The sequence below is a fragment of the Cavenderia fasciculata genome, assembly GCF_000203815.1.
Source record: "Cavenderia fasciculata unplaced genomic scaffold Scf_EU5ZYIE01EUG8B-5, whole genome shotgun sequence".
In the NCBI taxonomy this organism is placed as follows: Eukaryota; Evosea; class Eumycetozoa; order Acytosteliales; family Cavenderiaceae; genus Cavenderia; species Cavenderia fasciculata.
The window spans coordinates 315074-339494 of record NW_004457642.1 but is presented as its reverse complement, the minus strand read 5'-3'; the positions used below and the strand labels follow the sequence as shown (position 1 = coordinate 339494).

The 24421-nt window shown below is 32.9% G+C and overlaps 9 protein-coding genes across 9 annotated transcripts; 3 read left to right on the top strand and 6 right to left on the bottom strand.

Annotated features, from left to right (window-relative positions):
• Nucleotides 1-281: 281 nt before the first annotated feature.
• DFA_09592 (uncharacterized protein) lies at nucleotides 282-6973 on the top strand (the record flags this gene model as incomplete). Its single annotated transcript, XM_004352194.1, has 13 exons — nucleotides 282-399; nucleotides 454-586; nucleotides 674-844; nucleotides 918-1220; nucleotides 1298-1435; nucleotides 1509-1703; nucleotides 1771-2151; nucleotides 2221-2573; nucleotides 2657-3043; nucleotides 3115-3975; nucleotides 4407-6174; nucleotides 6800-6919; nucleotides 6970-6973. The coding sequence occupies 13 exons, from the start codon at nucleotides 282-284 to the stop codon at nucleotides 6971-6973; spliced, it is 4932 nt and encodes a 1643-aa protein (XP_004352246.1).
• A 52-nt stretch (nucleotides 6974-7025) lies between these two features.
• DFA_09591 (uncharacterized protein) lies at nucleotides 7026-9007 on the bottom strand (the record flags this gene model as incomplete). The annotated part of the gene is made up of 3 exons (XM_004352193.1): nucleotides 7026-7370; nucleotides 7458-8602; nucleotides 8884-9007. 3 exons carry the CDS (start codon nucleotides 9005-9007, stop codon nucleotides 7026-7028), a joined length of 1614 nt encoding a protein of 537 aa, XP_004352245.1.
• A 682-nt stretch (nucleotides 9008-9689) lies between these two features.
• DFA_09590 (uncharacterized protein) lies at nucleotides 9690-11609 on the top strand (the record flags this gene model as incomplete). Its single annotated transcript, XM_004352192.1, has 3 exons — nucleotides 9690-10322; nucleotides 10701-11272; nucleotides 11363-11609. 3 exons carry the CDS (start codon nucleotides 9690-9692, stop codon nucleotides 11607-11609), a joined length of 1452 nt encoding a protein of 483 aa, XP_004352244.1.
• A 629-nt stretch (nucleotides 11610-12238) lies between these two features.
• Nucleotides 12239-14052, bottom strand: DFA_09589 (uncharacterized protein; the record flags this gene model as incomplete). The annotated part of the gene is made up of 5 exons (XM_004352191.1): nucleotides 12239-12501; nucleotides 12574-13092; nucleotides 13201-13349; nucleotides 13482-13841; nucleotides 13955-14052. 5 exons carry the CDS (start codon nucleotides 14050-14052, stop codon nucleotides 12239-12241), a joined length of 1389 nt encoding a protein of 462 aa, XP_004352243.1.
• Nucleotides 14053-14457: 405 nt separating this feature from the next.
• On the bottom strand, nucleotides 14458-15139 carry DFA_09588 (uncharacterized protein; the record flags this gene model as incomplete). The annotated part of the gene is made up of 2 exons (XM_004352190.1): nucleotides 14458-14760; nucleotides 14795-15139. 2 exons carry the CDS (start codon nucleotides 15137-15139, stop codon nucleotides 14458-14460), a joined length of 648 nt encoding a protein of 215 aa, XP_004352242.1.
• A 97-nt stretch (nucleotides 15140-15236) lies between these two features.
• DFA_09587 (uncharacterized protein) lies at nucleotides 15237-16092 on the bottom strand (the record flags this gene model as incomplete). Its single annotated transcript, XM_004352189.1, has 4 exons — nucleotides 15237-15242; nucleotides 15567-15871; nucleotides 15940-15973; nucleotides 16066-16092. 4 exons carry the CDS (start codon nucleotides 16090-16092, stop codon nucleotides 15237-15239), a joined length of 372 nt encoding a protein of 123 aa, XP_004352241.1.
• Nucleotides 16093-16609: 517 nt separating this feature from the next.
• Nucleotides 16610-18172, bottom strand: DFA_09586 (uncharacterized protein; the record flags this gene model as incomplete). The annotated part of the gene is made up of 2 exons (XM_004352188.1): nucleotides 16610-17529; nucleotides 17608-18172. 2 exons carry the CDS (start codon nucleotides 18170-18172, stop codon nucleotides 16610-16612), a joined length of 1485 nt encoding a protein of 494 aa, XP_004352240.1.
• A 54-nt stretch (nucleotides 18173-18226) lies between these two features.
• DFA_09585 (uncharacterized protein) lies at nucleotides 18227-20495 on the bottom strand (the record flags this gene model as incomplete). Its single annotated transcript, XM_004352187.1, has 8 exons — nucleotides 18227-18522; nucleotides 18617-18672; nucleotides 19066-19134; nucleotides 19201-19350; nucleotides 19411-19770; nucleotides 19905-20069; nucleotides 20165-20222; nucleotides 20381-20495. 8 exons carry the CDS (start codon nucleotides 20493-20495, stop codon nucleotides 18227-18229), a joined length of 1269 nt encoding a protein of 422 aa, XP_004352239.1.
• Nucleotides 20496-20606: 111 nt separating this feature from the next.
• Nucleotides 20607-24404, top strand: DFA_09584 (uncharacterized protein; the record flags this gene model as incomplete). The annotated part of the gene is made up of 5 exons (XM_004352186.1): nucleotides 20607-20693; nucleotides 20766-20791; nucleotides 21070-22289; nucleotides 22370-22636; nucleotides 22711-24404. The coding sequence occupies 5 exons, from the start codon at nucleotides 20607-20609 to the stop codon at nucleotides 24402-24404; spliced, it is 3294 nt and encodes a 1097-aa protein (XP_004352238.1).
• Between the last annotated feature and the right edge of the window lie 17 nt (nucleotides 24405-24421).

Here is a 24421-nt window from a genome sequence, read left to right as displayed (position 1 = left end):
TATCTTGTTTTTAATGACCAACCCATGGGTGTAAAAATGGGCAACAAAGTACTTGTTTACTTACTTTGCAAACCCTATTTCGACGATATTTGTTCATAATATCAGATATGAACAACAACAACAACACTTCTGGTTATGATGTAACTTTTAGCAAAGTAGTGCAATCCTTGTGCATCACAAAAATAGAAGAGAAGAGTACTCTACTCCTCCTCTTCTTTTGATCAATCGATCAATCAATATCATTGCAATGATATAAACAAAACAAAACAAAGAAATAATTAATGGCTGTCAACAAAGAGTATCTCTGTCATTATTATTATTATTGCTTAATCTTTGTTTTTGTTATATTTGGATCATGTAGTAGTGCACAACCCCAATTTCCTCTACTTGCATCTGATAGTATGTAATTAATCAAATATATAGATATTAATTAATCTACTTACCATTTCATAGTTGAAGCAGCTCAATTTATTATCAAACAATATGGGTTCTCTGGATTAAATATTGATTTAACATCTTTGTGTAATTTCACAGAGTATATTGGGTGTTCTCAATCAGCAGGCTCATTTACTTTTATTGCAAGAATGTATGTATTCAGAACTGTTTATTATATTATATCTATTACTAATCACTCTCTCTCTCTCTCTCTCTCTCTCATATGTAATTTAATTAGTAACATTACAGTTGATGTATTTGTAAATATGGGTATGCCAAATGCTAGTATAGAGACATTGGGATTTTACAGAATAGATTCCTTGTTTGTTAGTGCTGCTGGAAGGGTTGCTGATCCAAGTATCAATATATTGACAAGAATGGCATATATGTCTGTGTATAGATCAATAAGGTATGTTATTATAAATCACATAAGATACCTAGGTACCTAGTCAAACTTATTTCTAAAACAATAATTTATTTAGAATACACAATGATCCATCGATTACAGAAATACCAGAGGTATTTACAGCCAATACAAAAGCAATGGTATTTGGAATAGACAATTGCCCGGTAACAGTCATTCAAGGGTCATTCTTTGCTGGTTCCAGATTGAGTAGTATTTCCATAAAGAATACACTATTGTATGACTATTCTTTTGATAGTGCAAGTCCTTCACTATGGTTACCGTACCTTTTAGACCTTGATATTGACATTAATACTGGTGGTCTTGCTTTTGCAGTAAACGTTGAAATAACAAACACTGTATTCCCAGCTTTAATTTCTTTGTATTTATATTCAAAATAATAATAATAATAATATAATGTATTAAGTCTTAACTTTATTATTTATTTATTTATTTTAGATCAATTAATAATACTGGAAGTGGACAAATCAACGTAGATCATACAACTCAAAAGCTGAATCATAATGTTACTCTATCCAATCGACTTGGTGGAACTCTTGTATTTAATACTACTATACCTGCAAATATTTTTTCAATGTAAGATTAGATTATCCACATGTAAACATGTAATAATATATCATCATCATATTTATTAATCTTTTCAACAAAGACAAATCCAAGGAATAGTATCAATGATTCAAGGGTATGACCAATACACTGGATTAAAATATTTGGTATATCGAGCAAGCCCGATATCAAATTATCCTTTCTTTAGCTATCCACCGTTATTAGAAACCCTCTATTTCGATCAATGTGATTTTACTCGAGTTCCAACATTAGTACCAAACTATAATTTATTAGCTTTGTATGTTTTTACTCTGACCCTACCCTACACCGCAACAAATATTAATATGTTTTATTTATTTCTTCAGACATTTTGTCAATAACAAAATACAAACTATAGATTGGACTACATTTCAAAATGCTACAAATCTTTATATAGATTTGAGAGGAAACAATTTGATTTCTGGTACCGTCCCAGAATTTATGTGTCGCAATTTAATTAATATCCGTGGAACCTCTATTTCATCGGTTCCAGATTGTTTTTGGTGTCATATGAATGGACCGTCGGCATATCCTCTTGCAACTGATCTAACACCACCGTCACCTCTAACCTGTAATGTCGTCATTGACACCCCCAGTCCTATTATTTTGATATCAGGTTCAGGATTGATTCAAGGTCAACTCATAGGCTGGGGTAACTACTATAATAGTTGTTTTGTTTCACCAGGTATTCCAAACCAAGAATTAAAGTATGTATTATAATAGGTATTTTTAATTATTTTAATTAACCAAGGATCTTGTTTTTTTTTTTTTATTAGATTGTATTATCCAAGACTTATTTCAAGTCCAACTTATACTCTAAATATTAGTTTTAGTCTTAATATTTATAGACAACTAACGTTTATTGAAACTGGTATATTTTTAGCAGGGCGGAGTATTGTGAAAAATCTATATGGTGCTCTACTCTTATTTAAATTTAAAATGTTGTTTGTCAATACCTATCTCCAACACAATGTATTGATTAACAGTGTTCCATGTACAACGGTTGAACTTTTAGTTGTAGACAAGACTTTTATGTGTAGTCTAAATTATTCTATTCCTTCTGGACCAACCACTCTTACCATTTCAAATCAATACAATACTGTTGCAAGTGTATTTAGATATAATTCAAGTATGTATAAAAAAAAAATAGATCATTAATATTTTATGATTTAGATTTATATTTAGATTTATATTTATATTTATATTTTATAGGTTATCCATACATTTCATCAGCAGGATTTGAAAAGAATGAAACAAAGGTATTATCAATTTATGGAGAGTTTGGTCCATATTTATCTCTTGCATCGGTTCTGTTAAATGAAACTATCGATTGTGCAATCTTTGGAATTAATTCAACTTTTATTAATTGTGCTTTGTCGTCGGTACCTAACCCTGGATTAGCCAACCTAACAATTACAGTTGATTTTATGGAATATCATTCACCAAATGTATTATATTTCCCAACAACCTCTAAAAACTCATCGTCTACACCCGATCAGCAATGTCCAAACAATTGTTTCAATAGAGGTAAATGCGCAAATGGAATATGTATTTGTGATGATCCATTATACAACCCTGATGATAATTGTTTAACAAAATGTATGTGTAAAATATTAATTAAGGAATTTAAATTTTGTTTATTAATTAATCTTTTATAATTTTTCGTTTAGATACAAATACAACACCAATTATTGATCCAACCAAACCAACAACATCATTTGATATTGATGGTGTTGATTTTCAATTTGAAATGGTTTCAATTCAAGAGTTGGATGTTGATGACACAATAATCAATGAATTAATTACAAATAATTGGAATTCAACTATTAATAGTAATGATAATAATAATAATACCGATATATCATCATTTTATCAATTAAATACAACCAATAATGAACAATTCAGAACAAGTAATATTACAGCATCGATATCATTTTCATCCAAGTCAAGAGTCGTTGAATTTGGAACACAATCACTCAACATTCCACCAAGTTCAATTAAATTGACAGTATCAATCAACAATTGGAATTACAGTTCATCACTGTCAACACTCAGAATTGTATTTAGAACGATATTGAATAATCAACAATTTGCAACACTTGATTGTGGTGAAACACAAGAGATTGATTCACTTCAATTCGATAGTCTATCATCATCATTGCAATACCTGCGAGTTGTCAAAGATAACGTTCAATTCAATGGTAGATTTATTGATTATGTATTGTCAGATGGTAGAGAGTCATTCTCTCAAACAACAGTGATCAATCAAACATCTATCTCCACGAATACAACATCAACACTGATTGGAGTATCAATGCCACAATGTCGATCATGTCTCCTTGATCCAGACTTTACACCATTAATCATTGACAAAAGTACCAATCTATGTAACAGTGAAAATGGAACAAGTGATAGATGGAGAATCATTGTTGGGTCCGTTGTTGGCGGAATTGCATTGGTTGCCCTTGCTGTTGGTGCCACTCTCATGATACTAAAGAAAAAAAAGATGTCAAGAGAATCTTTGGTGCTAGGTAAGCGTCTAGAAAATTATAATTATTAATAATAATAATAATAATAATAATAATAATAATAATAATAATAATAATAATAATAATAATAATAATTATAATTACAATTACATCCCAAAGAACAAATTCATACACAACAACAACAATATAATATATTAATTTATTAATTTATTCTTGGGTTTCCAAAAATAGATTGATTGATGTACAAATAAAATTGTTATTTATTTTTTAAAAAAATTGAATGATGGATATTACTACTTCTTCTTCATCCTCTTCTTTATTAAAAGTAATATTTAGAAATCAATATTTAAATTATTTAATATTTAAATATGTGAAAAGGATAAACAAGCAGTTGCAAACAGTATACAATAATAGTAATAGTAATAGTAACCTAAACTCTACGACTCGGGTCAAACCAAAGTTGATCATCACAGATGAACAAGTTGATGACGATGCTGAATCAGAGGATCCATGGGATCACTATGATGAAGCAGATCAAATGTATAGTGTCAAATACAATGAATTGATGACAAGACCAATTCATGTGATTGCTCAACACGGGTCAATCGAGTTGGTCAAGCAATCACTATCATTGTATGCATCCTACCACAAGTACCTTGTTGACCAAATGTCATATTTTAATCATTCAAAGAGATTTGATTGTAGACAAGATAAAAAGATTGCACCACAAACACCACTTGATGCAGCTGCATACTATAATCATTTTGACCTCTTGGTTTACCTTGATGGTCGTTTGGTGGTAGACCAGGAGGATTCTAATTGGGTGCAAACGGTTTGCACAACCGATGCAATTCGATTTGCAGCTAGAAACAATAACATCAAGATGGTTAAATGGTTGTTGGAGAATAGAAATGAGGGATTTGATGAAACTGCACTCAAAGAAGCTGCTGCCAACAACCATTTGGAAATGATCAAATTATTGTTTGACGCTCAACCACATGTACTCCTCTCTGATATCGACAATACAGAGCCGATCAGCATGGCATTAAGAGGAGGTCACTTGGAACTGGTTCAGTGGTTTCTCGATACAGTTCCTTACAAAATGACACCCTATATCTTTATGGAGGCTGTCGAGAGTGGTAGCATAGAGATGGTTCGGTTAGTTTTGTATAGGAATCAGTCGGTTTCACAGATGGGACAAAATTTGATTGGAAGATTGATCGAGTTGGCCATCTCAAATGGATCGGTTGAGATTGGTAGATTGTTGCTTGGGTATTACAATATTGCTGTCGATGTAGAGGTGTATCAAAGAGAGATAGACATGCACGAAATAAAGACATCACTTGTCAACGGAGACTTGGACAAATTCAAAGAGTTGGTTGTCAAGATGCAGGCATTTGACTGGGACTCTTCTCTACTCCGATTTTTGGGTGATAGTGGTAACGTCGCATTGCTCTCTTATGCCCACCAACACAGCCAACTGACACTTGACTGTTCATACGCACCTCACAAGAAACTACTTGTACATCGTATTGTTCAAAATCATTACCAACAACAACAACAAGACATCAAATCATCTCGTGGATACATAGATTGTCTAGAATATCTTATTAGTAATTCATTTATAACGATAAACAATGCAGTGGAGGCTTTACGATATTGGAATGGAGATCCATACATTTTAGAAAGAATCCCATTGATTCATGATCATCTTGCCAAGAATATGCTCAAGGTCGATTGGTTGGTCACACAAAAGTTGGAGAGTATCGGATACAACAATGGAAGTGTAGAATTGATGCAATATCATTTGAAACATTACAAGAATATAAATCATTCAATTGGTCACCACCACATCATCTACAACAATCTAGAGGTCATTCAATTTATGAACCAAACAAACACCAAACTACTACCGGATATTAGTTATCGCAACCTTTTACGAATATGTCAGAATACAAAAACACTAAAATATATATTCACCAATAATATTATCAATCATCATTGTAACAATCAATCACAATTTACTCAATCTGATTTATTTGTAACAAAAAATCAAAAGATTATTAAAATTCAAAATTGGCTAAACAACTGTAATAATAATAATAATAATAATAATAATCAGACAGATGAGGATATTACAATTAATGATTCTATTTGTAATAGTTTTAATCATGCAATGATTGCAAATAATTTTAATAGTGTTTCTTATCTAATCGATCATACTACTCGGCCAATCATTTTGCAAGTACTCCCACAATTGCCCAACAAATATAGTCAAACATTGCCAGAATCAACCCCTTTAAGATACTATCATTTGGCATGGTACCAGTTATATTCGATTTATATACTTTTATTATCAAAAGCAAACATGGATTTAAGTTCATTTATTCTTTTATTACAATCACATTTTGGAAAAGTAAACAAAAAAAACTAATAAAAAAAAGAAAAATTTATATGAGTCTTGTCAAGACGTCTTCGCCACTCACTACTCAGTAACTTGATCAAGTTGATTGTCTTTATTAACAACCATTTCTGTTTTGTACACCTATCATCAACTCACCAACAAGCAACTCAACAAAAGATTTTCAATCAGAATCAACCGCTATTGTTAACCCCCGGGCTGTCCTCCATGTAAGGAATGCTTTGCACAAGCATCGCTCCTTCTTTCGTCGAACGAAGCTACAAAGACATCGTCGACAGGTTAGTTAATCAACAATAAGCCGCAAAACAATCAAGAGATGCGAAATTAGGTGGGTATTCCAACCATCAAATAGATATTTAAAGGGGATATGATCGAAAAGATTACATCTCTCTCGTTACACGAGTATTATCCAAAAGAATAAAGTGGTGCTCGCTTTTCATCTAGGTATGCGATCATGACCATTTCCGGTCTGCGTGGGAGCCCGATCATTTCGCAACTCACCTACTTTGCCTCATCTCCGCACGCCAGCTTGGATACTGTCATAGAATCTCAGCTAGCTGGTATGTATCATAATAGGACAACTTTCAAGATCAAATATATTATTAAATTTACAGCTAAATAAATAAATTAAATAAATAAATAAGTAATTACATTTATTATTATTATTTGTTTATTCAATTTTATCAAATTCAACAAGTGCACTATCAGTAAAGGTGGTGGTATACTTTAGAGATAGTTCAAAAGGGAATTGAAACTTTTGGCCTAGACCTTTTCGATTGACAGAAATTCGTGTGAGGCTTTGATGTGCAATGAGACAATCAAACAAAAGATTCCAATCTTTAATGTCACAATAAATAGACATTGTTTCAAGTGTCTTGTTAAACTTTAGACCTTTAAATAAAAGTTCCAATCCATCTGGTGATCTTTCAATTACATTTGAAATGACTAAATGTTTAATACTTGTATTATGTTTCATTAAAAATCCTAATCCATCAATTCTAAAACTTGTTGCAATCTAAATATATAAAAGAAATAAATAATTATATTTAAAAATTTAATTAATTAATTAATTAATTATAATTATATTTTTACTACTACATACTTTACAAATATTTAAATATTTTACATTACATCTATTTAACATTGCATATATACCACTTGTTAAAGATTCAAATATTCTTTCTTCATACATTGTATCCAAAAGAATGGTGAGTGATTCAACGGTTGGTGGAATAGAATAGATAGGACAAATACCTGTAAAGTTGGGTTTAATAGAGATTGTCATGTTTTGTAGTGATGTTTGATGACAAAGATTGGTGATATTATAAGAGGTTGATTGAATGGCAGTACCGAGTGTTGTAATGGTCTTGCTAGCGATCAAGAAATCCATAAACTCCTTTGACTCTTGAGGGAAATCGGTGGTGAGGTGTTGTAGTTGGTGGAAATTGTTGATCAATTGCCAAGGGAATAAACTCTCCTTCAAAAACTTGGTTGCTATATGAAGGCTTGTTACATTCTTTATCTTTTCAGCTTGTCCAAGAAGTAGAGTGACAAGGTCAATAGGAACATCGATGAATAGCTTTCGAAGTTTTGGTCCAACCGACTCTACCACAAAGTCAATATAGTTTGTAAACTCTAGAGCATCGTTGATTCGTTGAGACTCGGCAATCAAAGAGATTTTGGTGAGATGGGGTGCCACTGTATCTTGAAGCAATTTGAATAAAGGTGATGTATTTAAAATAGGTTCATCTATATAGATAAGTATCTTGTTTAAACATCTTTTTGGTTGTGTCGATTGTACACGATCCAATGATAATAAAAGTGGTAGAAACAATTGATGATTCAATACCTGACTACTAACAACCAATAATTTAAGTTTATGAAATGTCTTGAAATTAAATGTTGACAATGTAGATGAAGATGAAGAGGATGAGGAGGTAGAAGATAAAGAAGAAGAAGAGTCTGGTGATTGAATTACTTGATTATCATCATTTGATGAATTGAATAGATTAATATTAGTTGTTTGTAAAAGACAATGTCTTTTTGTTTTGTTGTTGACAGGTGTCAATGAGATACTAAGTGTAGAGATATGGTTGAGTAGTGAGTAGGGTGACAAGAGCGAGTCGATAAAGGTTGGTTTGCAAGTATCAGTGTCTTCGAGATAGATCTCGTGCTTGTATGGGTGGTTGGTCGACGGTCTCGAGTAGAGATGACCAACCAATAGAAACCATTGCTTTGACACTGTTGCTAAACTATACTTGAACGATTTCTTTGCTTTACTATTCCACAATATAATAATAACATATTTTTGTACAAATAAAGGTAATACTATTTCCATCTTTAAACTCTCTCTCTCTTTGAACAAAGAAAAAAGATTAACCCTAGCCTCAAATTTGGGTTCAATATTTAGAACTAAATTCAATTTATTTATTAATTAATGGATGGGACGACAATCATTGATTGATGGAGGTAGAAAATGTGTAAACTATAGCTATAGCTTTAGCAACCTCTCTGGCATGACTCCATACAAGCCCAATGCATTGGTGGACAGATTGAGCAACAAACAGCTTCACCCTCAGCAGCAGCAGGATTGATCATACAAATGAAAGCAATCAAGACAATGAGTAAAAGGATTAAATATTTGAATTCCATCTGGACCAATAGAAGAAAGAAGAAAGAAGAAAGAAGAAGAATGAAGAATAGAATAATCTAATTAGAAAAATAATAATAATAATAATCAATCTGGGGAGATTTCATTTCCACTTACGATTTGAATTAATGGTTGATTATATTATATTATAGTTAAGTTTAAGAAACACTAAGAGAATGATTTTAAAAGTATGGAAAGAGCAGTGATTGCTTAAATACTTGTTGGTTTTTCTCTCTCTCTCTTTCTTTTTTTTGCCATCAATCCGATATTGATTCTTTGGAAATCTCCTCACTCACATTCATCATCCTCTACACATACTATGTACATATTCCCAAGATAATGTCAACAGTCTGAAACTTATATATATTTATTTGGGGGTAGTGTTCATACTCGAGGGATTGCAAATTGGTTAGAAAACTCAAAGGTTTATATCATTCACTTACTTAAAAGCAAGCACCAACCTAACCCATTCAAATGACACCCACTATCTTTTGTTTGCAAAATTGGTTTTTTTTGCAATGAGTAATTTAATTTCTTTAAGTCACACATCTACTATGGCAGTTACGGGTAGTAGTTGGAGTACAAGATTAAAATAAATAATAGAAAAGTTTTTTACAACAAACGAATGTCATTATTATATTCAGCACATATATATAGATATTATTGGTATAAGATAAAGTCAAAATGGAGGAATTAGCAAGCACAAAGCAAGATCAGAAACAGGTGTATGGAGAGATTTTAGGTGTTTTAACAGTCTTTTGGGAATGTAAATCAAGGCTAACATTACAAAAGGTCTTGGTGAGAGAACAAAAGGAGCGATTGGAAGCAGCTGTGATGCTTAGACTAGAGCACGGGGAGATTAGCAACAAAAATATTAGCTTCGTTTTGGGATTAGAAGAATATGAAGTATCAAGGGCACTAAAGAAGAAATCTATAGTACCTCGCCAAAAGACACTTACACAAGAGGAAGAGGAAAAGATAATAGCCAAGATCAAGATATCTATTCAGCAGAATAGACCTATGACAAAGACAGATGTCAAGATTTTGGCACTCAATCTCTGGAAAGAGCGAACGGGCACAAAGAGAGAAAAGATGCTGTCAGACTCTTGGTGGAGAGGTTTTAGATCGAGATACGTAGATCTCAAGCTTAGATATGTTCGCTCTCAAGATTATAAAAGGGCACTTGCTGAACAAAAAGGTGGTTCTGACGCATGGATCAAGGAAACTAGAGATTTCATAGTAAAACATGGTATCAAACAAGAAAATATATTCAACATTGATGAAAAGGGAGTTCTCTTCACAGATACTAAACAAAAGGTAACTATAGACAGTAGTGATTATACACATGCAATTGATTAGAGTTTACTAATAATTCAATGTCTTTGTCACAGGTTGTCATGTTTGTTTATAAAAATGCAAGGGAGACACTCAAACCAAAAGTTTTTAAACAAACTCAGTCCCAACACTTTACATTGGTAGGAGGAATAACAGGATTAGGTGGTAGTCTAAAGCCTTATTACGTTTTGCAGTTTCCAATCAAAAAGAATTGGTCCATTACTAGTAAAAATGAATATGGCTATCTGGAAGTTAATAAGAGTGGCTATGTAAGATGATTTTTTAAAAATTTTCTTTTTCTACAAAATCTAAATATTATAATTAATTAACACACTCTTGTCTATAACTAATCGTATATAGGTAGATGAGTCAATCAAGCTAGACTGTGTCCAATTTTTTGTTAAACAGCTGACAACACCTGGCGACAAGTTACTTTTGGTCGACAATCATGGAAGTAATTTTAGTCCTGAATTACTTCAATGGGCCAATGAAAACAAGGTTCACATTAAGAGCTTTCCATCCAATATGACACATATCTTACAACCTTTGGATCTTGTCATTTTTTCATCATTCTCTCAATCACTAAAGAATATGATACTAAAACAACTTCAAGACAAACCCAACTTTAAAATCGCACCCGAACACTACCAACAGTTTTCATACTTTGCATGGGTCGAAGCAACAAAGCCAACCAACGTAATGGCTGCTTGGAACAAGTCAGGTATCATTAATTGTTCGCCACTCTCACCACAAGATCAGGGATTGATACCAAAACCACCCAAGGCAACAAAAAAATCTTCAAAGGCTCTTGCTCTTGTTCAAACCACTTCTAATGCATTGGTAACGACAGATTCTTTACCACACAAGCAAAGATCAATGATGATGAGAGATAAGATGAGTACAGGCACTGTCTGGACCGACGACACAAATCGGTGAGTTTAAACGATAACAACTACTACCCATTTTTTACTAACCTAATTTTCATTTAAATCAAAGAGACTTGGTTATTCATTATAAAAAAGAGACACGAAAGAGAAGACAGCCAAAAAATCAGACTCTGGAGATGTTAACCTGAGCCAAGTTAACAATTATAACACCTTTAACCAAATTAATGTGGCTACTGGCGAAATGCGAGATGAAAATAACAGACCAGCTAAAAGAATAGCCTATGAAAGCAATACCAACTCATCATCCCAACTGTCAACCACTATTCAAAATCCTTCCTTTGTCTCTTCCGTCAAATCCCTATTTAATAAATTCTTGCATTGAACTGTCTACCCCCATATTCCCCATATAAATTGGGGCACCCCAAACTTTTTATTTTCCTCATTGCAAAAAAAACCAATTTTGCAAACAAAAACAAGTGGGTGTGACAAACGACAATCTCTACTTCAAAAAAAAAGTAGATTTAAATTGACATGCAGACAATAGATGTGACTGCTATATAATGCTAAATAATTTAATATTAATTTAATGTCATTAATCTCTCTCTCTCTCTTTCTCTTTATAACCACTTCCAATCTAAATGACGGTAATAACAACATCCATTGATGTTAATACATCCAATCCAAATGCAAAATTTCAACATTTTATACTACACCCTCAACAAATACATGGAATGAAATTTCATTCACAGTTTTAAGTGTTACAAAGGGGCTTTTTGTTTACATATTACAACACCATGCATTGTGTGGTTTTATGATCATTGTATTTTTTATGGGGTGTTGATTGACAATGGCAATGTGTTAAATGTTATTTATTTATTTATTTTGATTGATTTGGTTGACACAGTATTATACTGACTAGTATGTGTTATGCTATTGCCAATAATAATAATAATAATAATTGTTCAAAAAATATTATTTATTGTCAACTGGAGGGAATTGCCAACCATTAAATTAATTGATATTTAATGGTTGTCTTTCTGGATCTTGACGATTTTTATGTCTTTTGATGAGAATGATAGATAATGTGATGATGGCAATAGCAGCAACACCTCCAACTACTAGACCTACAATCAATCTCCAATTGACAGTTTTACAATCATAGGTGATTTGTAATGGTGTAAAGTCTGGATCGAGTACACATTGGTCACAATGACCAATTACGATACCGATGGTTGCAATAGAGGTTGTATCACTATTTGGTGTAATCGATAGTACTTATGTTCTTGAATAAGTAAATTGGTCATCAGCGAGTGATGTATCAATAAATGAACCCTCGAATTGGATACCACCTTTGATTACTCTCATATACTGCAGCGTTGTATTCATAGAGTCAAAAGAGAATGTATCGACATAGGTATTTTCCTTGCAGTCATAAGAGAATGATTGATTGTTGTTAATCTCTGTTTGGAAGACCACTCGTAGATAGGTTTCAGTCGACTTGAATTCCCAACCACTAACATTGACTGACATTTTAACGGCATATTGATTAATGTCTACATCCATAGGAAATTTGTTTCCGACAGCAATTGATCTAAAGTATGGTGCGAATGAGATGGTGGCTGAAATCTCTGTCTTTGGACCAACGACTGTGTTATTAAAAGTATCGAATATATAATCTACTGTTGTCAAATGGTGCAATGTCTCATTGACAGTTGATTGCCATTGATCAGTTGGTAGCTCCTTGATGATCGATTCATCCCAATCCAATTCTTGAATTGACATTATTTCAAATTTAAATTCAGCTCCATCAATATCAAACGATGCAACTGGTTTGGTTTCATTGATAATTGCTGTTGTTTCTTTAACTAAATAAATAATAAATAGAAATTAATATTTATAAGTTTAAATTTGTTTGATTGTTAATCTAGATTTATACTTAAATTTAGTGAGACAATAATCTATTGGATTATAACTATCACTGTTGCACCAACAGACTTGAAACTTTTCAGAGCATTCTCCGTTTCCATAACAATTTTTTGCGACGTTGGTACAAAAGGGACTTGTTGTGTTGGTAATGTTGTATGTATAAGGAGCAGGGGGAGGAACGAAAATAGCATTCAATCTAGTATAGTTGTAAGAGTCTATTGAAATGGTAACCGATGCCAATCCACGGGTGGGGGGTGTATCCAACCAACACATGATAGAAGTAGAATAGATAATTAAAAAATGATTGCAACTGGTTTGGTTGAGATACACTGATACATTGTGCAGTCCGTTTTCACCAAAATAACCATTGATAGACAGACTGGCCTGGTCCACATCAACATACGAAAATGCAGTTCCTAGTGGATAGGTTTGATTAAATGTAATGATAGTAGATTGACTATTGAAATCATTCTCTACTGTAACATTATAGTCACCTGTTGCGATGGCATAGGTAGTTTCACAATACAACCAATCTGTCGAGTTTGATATAATGATACATGGTACGATGCTTATTTGATTTGTTTCGGTTGCAGCAACAGTAACATTATGTTGAATAGTAGGATTAAATTCAATAAACGTTAAATTAAATCCAACTTTGAATGCTAGTTGTACGGGAGGTGATTGTGTACTATTGAAAATAATAGTACTAGAAGAATTATTGTTGATTGCTTTTGTATGTTTTGTAATAATAATTAAATTATAAATTAATAAAGAATCTTTTAAATCAGTTGTGTATATTACAACTTACATTGAGAATTAAAGACAATTGATTGATCACAATTGCTAGACCCTAATAAACAGAATACTATCAATGTTATAATTGATATTAATTTATACATTTTATCTCTAACTTTATGTGTGTGTTTATCTCTTCACTCTCTTGTCCTGAATCGATATATTTATATTCGGACTGTTCCCTCCCTTCTCTTATCGGTACTGCCTCCTCTCTCTCTTTTGTTACCTGGGATAAGTTGCTCCCCAGGGTCTAGCGACGGAGACGATGATCGGTCGGAGGTGCAACGTAGTCATCCCAAAAAAAAAAAAGATGGTCAGAGATTATTGAGGGGCTTTAGAAAGTTCCATCTCTTTCTCTCTCTCTCTTCTTCTTCGTAAATCGATCTGATGATGACATTTATCTAGAAATGTTAATGAATGTACAAATAATAGCAAAGTACTACGTCAAGTGAAGATAATTGAAAAAAATTAAAAAAAAAATAATACTTTGTGTGTGGGTTCATTTGCGTTCAATTGACTGTTTTACAAGTACCTCCGCTACTGATTTGTAATGGTGTAAAGTCTGGATCGAGTATACATTGGTCACAATGACCAAGTGTCACACCGATAGTTGCAAAAGAGATGATGTTATCACTATTTGGTGTAATTGATAGGACTTGTGTTCTCGAATACGTGTACTGACGATTAGCGAGTGAATAGTCAATGAATCGACCATTGAATTGGACTTTACCTTTGATTACTCTCATATACTGCAAAGTTGCATTTGTATAGTCATACGTGAATGTATCGGTATTGTAATCATCACATTCATGCTTGAATGATTGATTGTTGGTCTGTTTGGAATACAACCCGTAGATAGGATTCAGTCGACTTGAATTCCCAACCAGTGACATTAACAGACATCTTGATGGCATTTGGTCCAAGGTAAACAGAGTCACGTCCAAACTGGGAGGATCGAGAGTTGGGAGAGAATGAGATGGTAGCTGTCTTTGGTCCAACAATCGTATTATTATTATTATTATTATTATTATTATTATTATTATTATTATTATTATTATTATTGGTGGTGAGCTTATAGTCTACAGTTGTCACTTGTTTACCATCTAAAGTTTCATTGACAGTTGATTGCCATTGATCAGTTGGTAATTCCTTGATGATCGATTCATCCCAATCCAATTCTTGAATAGACATTATTTCAAATTTAAAATCAGCTCCATCTGATCCATCAACACCACAAATGATGCAACTGGTTTACCTGGATTAATAATAGTTGTATTTAAAGTATTTTTTAAATCTATCATAAATAATAAATAACCATTTAATATTAATATTCTAGACATTCACCGTTATTTAACATTTACATACATTTAGTGAGACAATTATCTAATTGATTATAATCACTGTTACATTAACATTTTTTATCTTGTTCATAACAATCTCCATTTCCGTAACAGTTGTGTGTCATGGTGCAAAATGGTTCTGGTAATGGAGGAGGGGACGCTGGAGGGATATAAAATAGCAGTCAATCTAGTATAGTTGTAAGAGTCTATTGAAATGGAAACCGATAACGATCCACGGGTATTGAAATCATGTGACACCGGATTAAATTAGGACAGACCGACCCGTTGCTTGGAAAACATATTTCGTCTTGGTTAACAATCACCGACACGTTGAGTTTGTCATTTGCATTTGGACCGAAATAACCGTATATTCTATGCCAAATATCATGTTCAAATGAAATGGCTAGTGGATAGGTTTGAATAAATGTAATCATTGTAGATTGACTATAATTATTATCATTCACAACTGTAACATTATAATCACCTGATTGAATAGCAACCGTCGTTTCACAATACAACCAATCTGTCGAATTTGATATAATGATACGTGGTACAATACTACTACTATTACTGCTACTACTACCTATTTCAGCAACAGTAATTATGTTGAATAGTAGGATTAAATTCAGTAAATGTTAAATTAAATCCAACTTTGAATGCTAGTTGTACAGGTGATGATTGTGTACTATTGAAAATAATAGTACTAGAATAAAGAAAATAAATAAATGGTTAGTATAATACTAAATTGATATAACATCAACAACAACAACAACATACATTGTGAATAAACAATTGATTGATCATAATTGATTCCTAAAAAGAATGCGATCAATGTTATAATTGAAGGTATTAATTATACATCTGTCTATCTATATATTCTATATCTCTGTCTCTATCTATTTATATTTTATATATATATATAGAGTTTCGAAACCCTCCCTCTTTAATTGTCTCTCTCTTTGTCCATGGGTTCTCTTCCCCAGGGTCGAGAGGAGAGGAGCAGGGCAGTGAGGTGTTCGGGGGTGCAACGTAGTTATTACCAAAAATGATCTTTTGGGGATATATATATGGAGGTCGGCGGTGCAAAGAGTGAAAGTGATCACAGACCTATCTCGCTCTCAGTTTCTGAGGATGATTTAACATCATCAAAAACTATACACTTTCTTCTCTCTTTCTTTATCTCTCTGTCTTCAAGATTATTAATCTTGGAGGAAATAAAAAAAAAAGATTAAAATAAAAAAAAGAAGCTCCAAGGCAAGTGAGAGTGTTATTTCTCATAGTATTTCTATTTTTCTATTGTTATTATTATTTATTTATTTATTCATTCAAATGCTTTCATTTTAGCTTGTAATGCTTTTATATTTCGATTGTAGATTTTTTTCTTTTGTATTAGAAGAGCAGAACCAATAGCAACGGCAACCATACCAATACCACCAACTACAGCACCGACAATGATACGCCAAGTGTTGTTTGATTGGTCGCTGCCACAACGAGTGTCACCCTTGTCAATGAGCAAAGGTGTAAAGTCGGGGTCGAGCAAACACTCTTGACACTGACTAAGGTACACTCCGATCAATGCCGATGACGTGTTGTCAAGTGCAGCCTTGGTATTTGGTGTAAGCGAGATGAGTTTGGTTCGCGAATACGTTGGTCTACCATCAGCCACTGAATAATCGATGAATCTACCATTAAATTGGACGTTGTCCTTTACAACACGCAAGTATTGCAGTGTTGTCCCATACTCATCAAATGATAGAGGGTCTAGACGGTAGTCGTTACAATCATAGGTATATGATTGTGTATTATTGATCGATGACGTTTGGAATACTACTCGGAGGTAGGAAAGATTAGTATCAAAATGCCAACCACTAATATTGACAGCCAATTTAATTGCATTTGGATTAATGTCTAGTTGTTGACTTCCAAAGGTGACTGTTCTCGCTTGCGATGAAAATGAAATGGTTGCCGAGACTGATGTGTTTCCGTAATGACTCATCATATTAGTAGTAGTAGTAGTAGTAGTATCGTTGTTGTTGGTAATATTTAATTGGTAATTGGCGATAGTAATAGATGGAGTTATTGTAATGTTAGAGTTCCAATTATCGGCCAACAATTCTTTTACAATATTCTCTTCCAAATCCAATTCTTGAATTGAAATAATTTCAAAATCAAATTCTATACCATCAATATTAAATGATGTTGTTGGTTTTTTTGGATCAATAATTGGTGTTGTATTTGTATCTAAATAGTAAATGGAAAGAAAAAAAAAATTTAATTATTAATTATTAATTTTTTTTTTTTTTTTTTTTTTATACATACACATATTTTTACAATTATCTAATTGATCATAATTTGGATAACATTGACAATTACCAAAAGAGTCACATTCACCATGACCATAACATTTAAAAGTAGATTGTTCACATTGTTCGATTGGTGAAATATTACTACTACTACCACCACTAGTGTTGTTGTTATTATTATTATTAACAAAGTTGAGGGCATTTGTACGATTAAATATAAATGAATCAATAATGACAGAAACCGAAGCATTACCAAATGATGGTGGATTAGCCAATTTACAATTCAGTAATGATTGGGATGCATAGGTTACTTGACAATACACTGTTTCATTTAGATAGACCGCTGGATTGGTTTGTCCATTGCTTCCAAACTCTCCATACAATATAATGTTTCTAGTATCATTTCTATCATAGTCAAATGCAGTCACGAGTGGATACATCATAGTAAATGATAAATCAATACTATTTTGTGAATTAATGACACTGACTTTATGAATACTACCACCGATGAATAGGGATTGACAAACTATATATGAACTCGAATTTGACGTTATAATACATGGTATAGTGTCATCAATCATAACAGTATGGATGACAAAAGGATTAAACAAAGTGAATGAAATATTGACAAACAATCAATTTGCAGTTTGTACGGCCAATGGTTTTGACAGAGTGTCAAAAAAGATACCAAACTCTTGTACTTGTACTTGTCTTGTCAGCTCTGGCATTTTGGAATTGAATTGAATGGAAACAGGTTGTCTTGGCCCAATCAACAATGTATCCAATTTCAATGTGAGTACTTGGTTTGGTATATTTGGTTTGGTGGCAATTAAATTATACCTTGTTGTATTTTTGTTACCCCATCCAATATTTTTCGAACTCAATATACCAGTTCCATTAATCAAATCTACACTTTGAGAATTTGATAAATCTTTAAAAAGAAAAAAGAATTTAAATTATTAAATTAATATTAACTACTTTTTTTTAAGAGATTTGTACTATATCTTTAGTTTCATCTATCTTACCACAAACAAATCCAGAGGGCATAGTCAAAGAGGTGGTTAAAATAGTTGAATCACCACTATAACACCAAAAACAATCTAAAGGATATTTTTTAGTAAATTAGTATTTTATAAACTACTATTTACAATTATAACTATGTAAATTTAACAAACCTGGTAGAGTCATGGCACCACTGGATACATTTAAAAGACTAAATTTTGATATACAAAATGACTCTGGGACTTGACCAACAAGAGCAGTATTATTGGCGATGGTTGCAGTCACTGAATTGTTTCCAAAAATACTCCACGGAATGCTAACCAAAAAGGGATTATTTCTGAGGCCTATATAACCTAGTGAAGGTGGAAATGGGATATTTGGTAAGGTTTCAAATTGAATAGTAGATATTTCTATAGAAAAAAGAAATTAGATTTTTGTAGCCTTTTTTTTTATATTATTATTTTATACATACAATATTTTCAAGGTTGACGGATATGTTTTGAATGGATAATATGATGATAAGTTGGCATATTGAATAGTCCTGGAGATTAAAATGGTTAGAAATTTCTAATTTAATTTTTTTGTTATGGATTTAAAAACAACATACAGGTAATCAAGATTTTTTAAAACTCCTAAATCAGTTGGCTCAAATGTGATTGAGGGACCATAAATATTTATCAATAACAAAGAAGGAATCTTGACAAAAGTAACTTTCAAAGATTGATCAATCGATTCGCCTATTTGTGTAAATAGATCTCTAAAAAAAAAAAGTATTTTCGGTTAAAAAACAATCTATTGATTGATTGTCAAAACATACAATGAACCAAGCTTGGTAATATTTGAACGAATATCTATAAAACAAGATCCATTTAAAATTGTAATTTGGAGCACATTTAATTTTGGAAATGAAATATCAAGCAAATCGATTGGCAATGTGGTCGGTGACTGGCAGCCAAATGTCATTCGAAGTGTGGTCAAGTTGGAGAATCTCCAACCTGATAAATCTTCTTGCCTAATATCTCCCATTGTTAAAAAGAGGGTCTCTAAACCGGTGCTATTGGAAAAGAACCAACTAGGTAGTGTTGTAAAATTGAAAAGATTGTGAACCATCAAAACCTTTAAACTAGGTAAATTCATCGAACTTGGAAGACTAACTGGAACTTGAATTTGTTGTACCCTTTTAAAAAATATTTAGTACTAATAATAATAATACGATTGTTGGACCAAAGACAGAGATTTCAGCTACCATCTCATTCTCTCCTTACTCTCGATCCTCCCAGTTTGGACGTGATTATTATTGGATGTACATACCTCAAATCTTCAAGTTTAGGTAGATCAACAAGATAATCGAGGATATTAATTGATTTGTTCTCTTGTTGGGATGCTGATAGTTGAAAAGATTTACACCATGGTAGACTAAGTTTCTCCAATGTGCTGTCTGGTATACCCGCATATTTAAAACCAAGTTGTAATTTGCTATTATTTAGTTTGAAAAAAAAAAAGAATAATATATAACATCAATTTATATTGGTTGATATTGATAATTTATATATATTTTTTACAAAACATACACTTCTAAAACATGATACTCGCTACTGACAACACCACATTTAACCACTTGGTTCGTATCTGTTAAATTATTGCAAAATCCTAGTTGGGTCTGTGGTAGTATACTTCCAAATTGTCTAATAAGAAAAACTATTGACTGAACTGTATATTGCAATAGAAAGAGTTAAGATCAAGTCAACAAATGATGTCTCAACATTTGGTATTTTGTAGCTACATACCTTCGTCAGCTGGTAGTGTTGATTGAGCATTAACAAAATTCAAATGATCTATATGAGTAACAAATACAAATACAAAAAAAAATATATTAATAAGTAGAGATCTAGAAATATACATTGTTGTGTATGTGTTGATCAAATTTCAACAACCAGTCGAGATTGAATGATCACAAAAACGAGACCCTCAGAGGTCCGAGAAGACCTTGACATCCTTTGAGAAAGAATAAAAATGAATCTTATTTTGGATTTGATCAAAAACAATGAATGTTGTTGTAGAAGAAACGAACAAAGATGTTTAATCAAAAAGATATTAAGAGTTTCTAACATTATTACATCCCTTTTATTTTTAATTTTCTTAATTATATTTTGTGTATTATAACTATATAAGGAATGTGAAGATCTTAATCAATCATTGTTAATGGGTGAAGTTGCTGAATCTATTTGATAGGTGATATCCCTTTCATCAAAAAATATTGTTGTTGTTGGGCAAAAAACAATCTTTTTTGAACTCCTTTGGTGATGATCAAAAGATAGGATAGGAAGGTATTCTAACATTATTAAATCTCTCTCAGTTTCTCTTTTTTACTTTACTTTACACATAATTTATTTGTAGAAATGACCCAATTATTTATATCAAAAATTTTATTTTTATTTATTTTTCTATTATGTGGTTGTGGACTACCTTTTCTTAGAGTCGTCGGAGCAACATTTAATTTAGAGGGCATTGGATTTATTGACTCTCTTTTTAATGGTCGATTTGATTCAAGTGTAACGAGTGTGCAAGAAAACACTCTTATCGATTATGGTGAAAAGGTTGTGGTCAATGTCGAGAGTATCACCGACCCATCTATCAACTATCAACAGACGACCAATAGCTCGAGTGCATTCCTCTTTGAACAACTCGATGACGGGTGCTACAAGCTGTCGGTAGTCCATCCACCCGATGATCTGCAGTGGGAGCTCGTCCCAGTACTCAGTCATTACACTGTTTGTGGTGGTGGTAGCAGTAGTCGAGGTATACCATCATCAGTTGCAACTGACAGTCTATCCGATACTATAGAATCGTCATCTATTGTAATCGTTCGACAAGACATTGCATTCCTTATCAACACTCAGTCGGGGTGTATAGGTACGATTGCAAATACTCAAACTTGTCAACTCATGACACTCCAATCAGGTACTTATTATCTAAGATACTATGGTTGGTGTGTAGTCGATAATACCACCACTACTAGTAATAGTAGCTGTTCTTCTTTGACGAGTATGGTGTTCCCAGATGACTGTAAAGTGGTTGTACAATCATCGTATCAAGTGACTGTACAATACAGGGGTCAAATTAAATTAACATTCACAAGAGACATGGTGTTTAGTCTACCCAATTCAAAAGAAGACACACCAAAAGCAAACATCAATGTTACATTATCATACTTTTACAACAACCTCATCAGTCATTCAATCATCACTTGTACCACCATGGACACACCAATATTTAGTGTTCCATTAGTCCCAGTTTCAGTGTTGATCACAACCAATAATATTTCTCAAATCATACTATTAAACAACATCACTGCAACACCAACACTAGCTCAACCAAACATTAATATTACCTTTTCAATCTACGAACTGCCACCACTAAAGGACAAGAGCTATATCCCAGTAACTCTGTATTCACAAAGTAGTCGTTGTGGGCTATCAATTACTCTCCCACCAGGTGTCTATAGTAGAGAATTTCTTTCGACTGTTGGTTTCTCCAATCTCACAGTTCTCTCTTTTAGTTCTCCCTCCAAGTACCGTGTATTCCTTTCTCTTTCCATCCCAATCTCTGCCTCAGTATCCGATATTCCTTTAAATGGTTATTTTGCTGAATCCTATAATACTGGTATCATTTTACAAGTTCAAATTGTTAGCAATTGTAAGTTATCAAAAAAATTAATTAATTAATTTATTCATACTTACTTTTTCTTTTTTTCTTTTCTTTTTTTTTTTGATTAGATGAATTTTCCAATAATCCATTACCATTATTTGGAGGAAATGTTGAAATATTAAATATATATCACTCTCTATTCAAACCAAGTTATTATCTTGTTGAAACACCCCATTCTAAAATAGATAGTTATATTTTGATCAATTGTACCGATGCACCTTTGATGGGTTACCACAATTGTAGTTTCCCGTCTAGAGTTGGTCCAAGATACATAAAAACACAATTAAATAATAATGGAAAATATTTATCTTATTCTGAATTGGTTTATTATCCAGGTATGAAATGATCAAAAAAGATGAATTATGTTTAATTAATTTTTGACTAATTTATTTATTTATTTATTTTTTAGAATATTATTCATTAAGATCAATAGGATCAAAATTAATTTTAATGAGTACCAATTTATCAAATATACTAGATTTAAGTTTTAATAGTACTAGAATTAATATTAATTTTGGTAGAGTCGAGTTCCAAGTTGGTGAAAAGATATTGGCAACTTATACATTGGACAATCCAGCAGCCAAAAACTATGTAGCAATAGACTTGAGTCAAATGGTTTTTTACAATGGTACCAAAAAGGTTGGCATTTCAAATACAAAAACGTTTGGTGTCACGACCGACTCTCTTGTTCTTACGAGAGAGGGTGTGTCGTTGATGGCGGGTACTCAGGCTACATGGGGTATTTACGGGTTTCCAGCTCAATACTGGAGATTTAAAAATATACATCCAGTAGCCTTTGTCATGTCGGGTCAGTACTTGGATGGATTGGAACCAGACAGAAACCTGTTTGGCAATAGATCACCCATTAACAATGGGTTATTTTTTGCTGTAACAAACGGTACCAAAGTGGTAGTCACGAAAACGCCAATACCATTTCAATTCCTCTTATCGGTGTACCTTCAGATAAATCAAGATGGGTCGTTGTGCTTTGCTTCTCCCACTGACTCTATTGGTACTCTAGTCGATCCTAGTAATGTGTGTCTTGCAATGGGTGGTCTTGGTGGTAGATACCTCTTGGTGGCGCCACAAACCATGTCGTGGTCGGTATGGGCATTGCAAATCCTAGATGAACGAGGTCGTTTGGTATGGGCTCTCAACAGCACCGAGAAAATCGATTACCACAACATTCCGATGGATTACGGGTCATATCTACATTACACCGATTCAATAGTATCAACCTCTTCACGAAACTATATCACCAATGGTAAACAATATTTACAACTACGTCCCGATGGAAACCTAGTCATTTATGAAAACAATGTCTACTTTAAAAATGATGTTCTTGCATTTACAGAGACAGAGGTAGCAGAAGACCCTCCCTACATTCTAAGAGTACAAGACAATGGAATATCACTCTCCTCATCGTTGTATCCGGAATACCCATACTATCAAGTAGAAGCTATCCCAGGTTCACCAGCCATCCACTCGCTTTCCATGTACCCACAAGCTGGTGATTCCAAATCTGAAGGATTTAGTTATCAAACCAACCGCATCCCATGGGGTGTTTTGATGATTGACATTACTGGAAAGGTTTCAGGTGGTTTGCTTGGTGGTCAAGACACTCGTTTTGAATACTTCAACTCTGTCACTATAAAACTGGTAGATACTCCAGACGCCGCTGAACCACGTTCTCAACTATTACCCCAACAAAACCTAACCAACCAATTCCTAAATCTCGTTTGGAACGATACCACAGGTATCATAAGTGTTGTCCAAATTGATAACAATCAAGTCATGTGGTCATCACCAGAACCACCTACCAATATCAAATCGGTCACTGGTATTTACTATTCGGGAATGATCTGTTATGACTCGTTGACAGATTTACTTCAATTTTGTGTTGCTGTTTGTTCACAAGCTGGAGACCCAATTTTACAACCTGATCAATGTTTAGAATATCAATCTGTTTGGATGCCATATCAAGGCAGTGAAAGACAACAATGGTTCGGTCTAATTATTGGTTTCCCTGAACTTGTTCTAGTTAGTAGTGGTACAATGATTTGGTCTGCTAAAATTTCAAATCTTTTATTACGTAATTATTAATAGAAAAAAATAAATAA